Consider the following 7,729-nt stretch of genomic DNA (forward strand, 5'->3'; position numbering starts at 1 on the left):
CCGCAGGGGCTAGAAATAGGAAAAAATCTACTTTGAAAGTACGACGAAACCTGATACTTCTTTTCAAAGCGAAACCTTTAAATAATTAGGGTCGGTCCGTCCGTCAGTCAGTCTGACAGCTCGTCAGGCCGTAACGGTTAGCCTTATTCGTTCATTTAGGCATGTTATAATTGTCCTATCGATTCCAAACTTTGCATGGTGATTCCTGTAAATAAATCATAGGTTAGCTTCACTACGAAAGCTGTTTTGATTAACTTAAATTAAGAGCCTAAGGTGTAGAAGTATAAAATTAAATAATTGTTTATCTTTTTAGTAGCGAAGCTACTCTATAATTCGAAATGTCCGTCCGTCCGTCTGTCCGTCCGTCCGTCCGTGAAATTTTGAGAGATTAAGTAAATTTGCATCCTACATATTTTTACTAAGTTTCATTAAGATTTTTATATTGATTGATTCCTAGTTTTTCGAGTTTTCATGATTATCCCAACTCCTGTTCAAGATAATCGGCTGGAATTTTTAGGGATTAATTAAGTTAACATTTTACACATTTCTATAAAGTTTTTTTTAAAGATATGATTTTTGGTTGGGGTGCTAGATCGATTCCTAGTTTTTAAAGTTTTCATGATTTTATCGACTCCTGTTCAAAATAAACAGCTGGAATTTTTAGGAATTAATTAAGTCAACATTATACATATTTTCACCAAGTTTAAGAAAGACTTGCTATTGGTTGGGGTGCTAGATCAATTCCTTTTTTTAGGTTTTGTTTCTTAGCTTAATACTTCAAAAGATATTATACATTTGTAAAAGGTTTCGTGATTTATTTCAATTATGTCTTTTTAACATACTCAAAAGACTATTTTTTACTGATGTCTATCAATAAATTTTGAGCTTTGCTACTTATGGATGTTGTCATCCTTGTTTATTCAGATCATCATATGTGAATTTCAGAATGTCTGTAATAAAAGCATTGGTTTTTCATATCTTATATGTAAGTAATAGATTTTACTTTATTTTCTGTAATTTAAACAATGAAATTAATTAAGGTAAAACAAGGATGATAACGTCAAATAGTAGTGCAGGATTAAGACAATGTAGATACCATCCCAAATAATTCCTTCAGTAGATTAATTTTTTTGCTACGGGGGTGGATACACCACACTTCTGCACGCTATTAATTGAAAAGTTGGACACAACTAGTTAGGAACCAACCAATCAAAATCTAATAAATATCGAAATTTGTTTAACGAAGATAAACCAAAAACAGAACAAAAATAGTATTTATATTTCCAAAAACTAGAGCTATTATTAGTTCTTAAGATGTGCTTTATATTTTTATATGATTAACACAAGCTGGGCAAGTTTAAATTTTTCAAATGGCCCGCAATTTTTCTTGCAAACCCTTTATCAGGGATCGGAAGCCTCACGTAAGCCGCGCATAAGCCTCAGTTTTAAACCTGCTTGTGAGCAGAAAAAAAAAATTAAGAAAGAAGGATTGTCTGCTAAAGAGCCGTTTTATACATCCAGCTGAATTTTATAGTGATAAAATCACGATTTCACTGAGGCTTACACGCGGCTTACGTGAGGCTTCCGATCCCTGCCCTTTATCATTAAAATGTAATATTTAAAATTACTTTTAAAAGGGTATATACCCTTTCGTGGCAACGCACCTTAAGGGGCGATTCTTCGTATTCATAGTAGGTTTTCTCCTCTTTCTAGCCCCTGCGGGGGGCTCTAACCTGCTGGGCTAATTGACTAACCTTGTGGGGCAATCACCTAACCCAGTATAAGCTAACCTAACTTAAAATAACCTATAAAAAGCCATTTTAAAAATACGACGAATCGCCCCTTAAGGGGCGTTGCCACGAAAGGGACTATTTCCATTTAAAACATACTTTTTCAGTTTCCAGTAACCTTGCAACATGACCCTCATCTACTATTTAATCCAACTAAAAATGCAATTTATGCTGGAGGACTTATCAGGTAAGAGTTTCATAAGTTTGTTATTAACCCTAAATGATTGTCCGAAACACCCCCACTCCCAACATAACCGTTTTTTCTTTTTTACAAGCTTGAACAGTTAATATATCAAATAAATTTCAAGTTTAAATTATAAGTATTCAAGTTAAGTGTAGGTTTCAGGTAAAATCATGCGGGTCCTGATTCTCGGCCAGGTTTCCAGGAAAAAATTTACTTTATTAAAAATTTTGAATAAAAAGGAAACAACATATAAATTTTTTAATTATCCAGATTATATTTAAGTCGAAATAGTAGTTTTTGATTAGGGCTTGATCTTTAAAGGTCAAACTCTCTGGATATAAATTATATAACATCAAATTTTCAAATTTATTTTAATATGTAATTTTAGAATAAGATCAGTATTTTCTGATTGTTGGCTGGATGTGCAAAATAAGATATACAGAGGACACTATCCTGATGGTAGTTTATGTGGCAGAAGGTAATCATTCATTAAACACTTGACAATTGGAGTTTATATCTATTTTGCACAAGCATAAGTTTAGCTGATTGACATAAAATTATTGTACAAATTAGAAATTGTCTTCATTTAGATGTATAATTTTAACTCAATATGATTTAGCCCTATAGGAGGTTGCACACCAGTGTATCCTGAGAAGCTAAATCCATATATAAACCAAGATCTGAAGACTTATGAAGATTTTGTTTTGTATGAACCTGATGGTCCTTTATTTGAGGTAAAGTCAATTATTACAATGCTAAATACAACTAAGCAACTAAGGAATCTATATAATTAATTTCACTATAGACACATTAATCTAACAATTTACAACTGTTAGCAGATAAGGTCTACTTTGATAAGCAATATTCAAAGATAGTTGTTTTTCATTTCCAAGTTTAATGTCATTGATGATATTAAGTTTTCCCTTTGGTTTAACAAAAATTTTCCTTTAAAGGACAATGTATTGATAATCATAAAATGACAAGACTATTGTTAAAGAAACTAATTTTTAAAACAAAAACTTAATTTTATACTATTAACTGTATTATTGTAGGTTGTACCTCCTGGTCAAGAAGACAATAAGCTAAATACAGGGTTTGATGATCAGTTTTTTTCAAACAATTCTATTATCCAGGAATGTTCTTTATTCAATAAATATTATGAAGTCAATAATACAACTACTAATAGCAACAATTGAAACATATTTTGTTTAGTGAAAAATATGTTCCTACAATAAACTATTTTATTTTGTAAATAAACTTTTTAGGGTCATTCAAAATTTAGAAAGTAGTATAGTCATAGACCTGCAAGATTTTTGTCAATTCAATGAATCAATGTTTTCATCCATCCTTATAAAGAACTAAATACCTTAGCTGGTGATGGACAAAGCTGATTATACAAGACTTGAAGTCAAAAATTTTAGGTAACAACACACATACCATGATTTACCATTATATTAAAAAGGTTGGTTGTCTTTATAATAGCATAAACCAAAATATACTGACTAATTATTTTCTTCTTCAAAATTAAAATTCTTAAAATTCATTGACACATTTTTAAAATATTAAGAAAAGATAGCTTAAGTTCCAAAAAAAGTATAACACTAGAGGGAGAAGGGGTTAAATAACTGTATGTCCCCATCCCAAGGATGTTGTGCCGACTCTCAATTGGGTCTTTGAAAATCAACTAATAGTGTCAGGAATATTTACACAGCTTGCAAACGAAACAGGTCCCTGGAAAAAGGAGCAGGTAGTTATTTGTATATACATATATACTATAGATCTATTGTAGTTAGTTTTAATTCTCATCCAATTCTTTGGAACCCATAAAAAAAAGTTTCTTACTTATATAGTTCTCTAATTGTATAGAGCACCAGTTCAAAAATCTTTATTTCAAATATCTTCTGAATATGATGAAACATTTATGAAAAAAGAAGCAAATTGGAGAATTATATTCATCCAAGATGCTATTCATAATTCAACACATAACGATGGAAACATTTGGAGACCTTTTCAAAAATTTCAGGATAGTTTCTAATTAAAACATTATTACATGCCAAATTGACATTTCATTCATTTACTTAAAAAATTTTAGTTTTAATTCTGCTTCTGATCTATTTTTTATCTTTGAAGAACTTTCTTTTATTATGAATTTCTTTGAAAGTTTTAATTTATTTGAATTTTCATTTTTACATGGGCATTTCCGATTGATTAAATGGTACAAAGGAGCACATTCTATATAGGGAGACAAATATATTGGTGTAACAGACATACCAGAAAACATACCCTATAGGGACAAACTTACTAGGGATACAAACGTAATATGGACTAACCCTCTAGATGTGCAATTTCACTAGAGGGATCTAGGATTTTTCTAAATTAGTCAACCTCAAACAAAAAATAAAAATTTAAAAATTTTAGAACAAAATCTGTAAGAAAAGTATAATTGAACACTGAAAATCAATATTGCAATAATACACAAGGACATACATTTTTTTTATTTCTTGGAAATCTTTTACACGGGTTGAATGATGTCCCCCTAGCGGGATGGTCCTCTAGAATGTTTGTCCCCCTGGAGGGTTTTCCACTAGTAACTAGCAACAGCATGTTTCTTCCTGGTATATGTGACAGTGTACCAATTGAATACAGTTTTAAGATTATGAACATTGAAGAAACTCTAAATATAGTTATTTAACATTGAGAAGCAAGCATACCTTGGGGTAACTGGAAATGTAATGCCTGACTATCTTGGTACAAATCTTAAGGAATGATTGAATTACTATAGATACATTGTTAGGGATAGGACATGTCACCAGAAATGTTTTTTTTAATATGCTTAACAACATACATTTTGGAATGGTTTAATGAGTCACTAAAAGTTAAACAGTGTTTTGATACAAAACACATAAGAATATAAGTTGCCCGTGCCATACATTATCATGGGATTATCATGATTTCTTGAAAATGATGTGAAAATTTGTTTTGATATTACATTAAAATTAGGGTTGGGCCGGATATCCGGTGTGGCCGGATATCCGGCCGGATATCCGGCCATTTTCAATATCCGGCCGGATACCGGATATTGAAACTATCCGGCCGGATATCCGGCTCTATAATTTTTTATACTTTACACCAAAAATCTCTGCTTTTTAAAATCTTAAATGGCTATAATTTTCTTATTATTGAAGCTAGAAGAACATTTTTTCTGAATAAGTTTAACTTTATGTAAATTTGTATAAGATTTTTGAAGAAATTTTTTTTACTACTTTAATATCTGGTAATTTGGCCGGTTATCCGGCCGGATATCCGGTAATTTGGCCGGATAACCGGATATTTGCCGGATATCCGGCCGGTTACCGGATATCCGGCATTTGAAATCAGCCGGATATCCGGTATCCGGCCAAAAAAGTATCCGGGCCAACCCTAAATTTAAAATATCAATAATCTTTAAATTTCCATTATCTTATTTTTAAATAAATAATAAAATACAATCATTAAATCGTAGGAAATAGGTGGCTATCCAACTACTAACATGTCAGATAGTGATTATATAAAAACAGTGTGGACAGTGGATAAGATTAGAATGAGAGTTGATTATGAAACAAGTGAAGAGTTTCACTTTGCAGTTAATGGAGATGGACATGGTCTAGCTGATAAATCTAATAAAGTTATCCTCAGTTTTAATGATATTCAAGTTTGTTACAGCAAAGAACTTGACATTGTTAATGCAATTTTGAATACTGAAGATAAAAATGATTTCATCAATACATTGGGTGAATTCAAAATAGAGCTAGATACAATTACACAAAGTGATATGAGCCATCCAGTGGATATTTTCAATTTGTATAAAAGAGTGTCAATCTTTTGGAAAGAAACTCAACAAATATTAAAAAGTGTCAGTGTTAAAAGACTTATAGGTGAGACACAATAGTAAAATTTTGTCTTTTTAATCAAAGATACCTAGTTTGTTTATCTCTGTGTCCATTAAGATCTAGATAACAGAAAAAGTCACTTTTAATAGGAATCTTATAATTAGAACTGAGCAGGTTTTAAAAATTTTAATCTTTTAGACTAAGTACTCGACTACAATAGGATAGAATTCAAGACTAATATTAACAGCTATAATAACCATTTAGTTGGCCTAAACCTTTTATTTAGATAGTTTTCTGGAAGATTTTCACCAAGAATGGAAATTCTATGCTAGGATGAATGCTGTGGGTTTATTGAATATACAGATGTACCATGATCTGGACCCTAGAGATATTATCAATGGACTTATCAAATATGGAGACAAAATATATAAATCAAAATCAAAATTAACATGGAATGATGTAAAACTGATTGCAAATGAAGCAAAGCAAGATAAAAAGCTTGATCTTTATGTAAGATGGCTACAGTCAGTCCCTGAGTTAAACAATGAATATGAAACAGCTGCAAGAGTACATGATCTTGCTCTATCTAATTGGAAGAAGACATTAGGCACTGGAGTCAGAACATTTATAGATCCAATTTATACCAATGCTTCTGAAACTGCCAAAAGATTCAGACATTTTTTTAAAGAGCAAATGAATATGACCTGTGGAAACCCAAAAATAATCCATACCTGTAAGTACCAATTTCAATTTCGAGAAATTCAAAAGCTTTGTAAGGAGTATGGACATACCTCTGCCCCTAGGCCAGAAAATATTTGTTCCAACATCAATTACAAGGATCCTTATTTGAAACTTGGTCCCTTTAAGCTTGAACATCTTAATACTGAGCCATTTGTGGAAGTATTTCATAACATTATATATGATGATGAGATTCAATGGATGAAAGATATGTCTAGGGACTACATGGATTTGGCGTATCTTACAGGAGATTCCAAAGACAAAGTACAAGATCCTGGAAGCTTGAGAGTGAAAGTTGCCCATTTTGGGACAACCGGTCAGTTGAGGATATTAAATAACCGTTTCGAGTTAGCAACAACATTGACAATACAAAACCCAAATTACAGGTATATCGAATCACATTAAAAGATTGGGAGCTCTTACAGAGATTAATATTCTTTTTATATGTATTTTATAAGGATATTTCTGGGCAATCAATAGCTATATTTAAGATTTATAATCTGAGTTAAGAATGACCTGCTTTCTAATTATCACAACTGGTTTAGGTATAATTCCGAAAGTTATCAAGTTGTTGATTTTGGATTGGGTGGTATCACTGAAATACATCTTGATGAAGCAGAACTTCCCACAGTTTCTTCTGTCAGCATAGGAGGGGGCTTTTTTGCTACCAATATTTTGTACCTGTCCAATAATATTGCTGGAGGAAAGACTGTGTTTCCAGATGCAGGAGTAGGTGTATACCCAGAGTATGGAGCTATGATTCACTTTTCTACCAAGGAATATCTTAAATCATAACATTAAATTAAAAGAAAAATTATTTTATTAATCATGAATACTCAGAATAAATGATTTGTGGGGTGAGAAGTAACTAAATCTCCAATTTAAATTGCTTTAATGGAAGTTTTGTAATTAAATTTTTCGGAATTTTGTTTCAAAAATAGATGGTCAAAAATTTGTTTATTTTCGTTACTGGTATATCAAAACATAGTACTAGTCTTAGAAAGACATCTTTAATATTATGTGTCACTTGTATTCTTTTGCAATAATCCAGGTTTCTAATAAACATGCAAAATTAACCCATTTCATTAAAAACACTATGCTATGATTTTAATTTTAACCTTCAGATGACTACAATGAACGCAGACTAC

At 31.4% G+C, this 7,729-nt stretch overlaps 2 protein-coding genes across 2 annotated transcripts; both read left to right on the forward strand.

Annotated features, from left to right (window-relative positions):
- The first annotated feature begins 928 nt into the window (after positions 1 to 928).
- LOC145324481 (uncharacterized) lies at positions 929 to 3,170 on the forward strand. The gene is made up of 5 exons (XM_080167065.1): positions 929 to 985; positions 1,898 to 1,977; positions 2,363 to 2,452; positions 2,594 to 2,708; positions 3,027 to 3,170. The coding sequence occupies exons 1-5, from the start codon at positions 947 to 949 to the stop codon at positions 3,168 to 3,170; spliced, it is 468 nt and encodes a 155-aa protein (XP_080023191.1). The 5' UTR covers positions 929 to 946.
- Positions 3,171 to 5,480: 2,310 nt separating this feature from the next.
- On the forward strand, positions 5,481 to 7,432 carry LOC145324246 (prolyl 4-hydroxylase subunit alpha-2-like). The gene is made up of 3 exons (XM_080166867.1): positions 5,481 to 5,888; positions 6,130 to 6,967; positions 7,127 to 7,432. The coding sequence occupies exons 1-3, from the start codon at positions 5,504 to 5,506 to the stop codon at positions 7,374 to 7,376; spliced, it is 1,473 nt and encodes a 490-aa protein (XP_080022993.1). The 5' UTR covers positions 5,481 to 5,503; the 3' UTR covers positions 7,377 to 7,432.
- Positions 7,433 to 7,729: the final 297 nt, after the last annotated feature.

This window comes from Acartia tonsa, chromosome 7, assembly GCF_053477335.1.
Source record: "Acartia tonsa isolate MP-2025a chromosome 7, ASM5347733v1, whole genome shotgun sequence".
Classification (NCBI taxonomy): domain Eukaryota; kingdom Metazoa; phylum Arthropoda; class Copepoda; order Calanoida; family Acartiidae; genus Acartia; species Acartia tonsa.

Bases quoted from the DNA above. Each gene is read 5' to 3' on its own strand.
- LOC145324481 (XM_080167065.1), top strand. From the start codon at position 947: ATGTCTGTAATAAAAGCATTGGTTTTTCATATCTTATAT. The intron at 986-1,897 runs GTAAGTAATAGA...ATACTTTTTCAG, and splicing joins TGGTTTTTCATATCTTATAT to TTTCCAGTAACCTTGCAACA. The intron at 2,453-2,593 runs GTAATCATTCAT...AATATGATTTAG, and splicing joins GGTAGTTTATGTGGCAGAAG to CCCTATAGGAGGTTGCACAC.
- LOC145324246 (XM_080166867.1), top strand. From the start codon at position 5,504: ATGTCAGATAGTGATTATATAAAAACAGTGTGGACAGTGGATAAGATT. The intron at 5,889-6,129 runs GTGAGACACAAT...CCTTTTATTTAG, and splicing joins CAGTGTTAAAAGACTTATAG to ATAGTTTTCTGGAAGATTTT. The intron at 6,968-7,126 runs GTATATCGAATC...CAACTGGTTTAG, and splicing joins ATACAAAACCCAAATTACAG to GTATAATTCCGAAAGTTATC.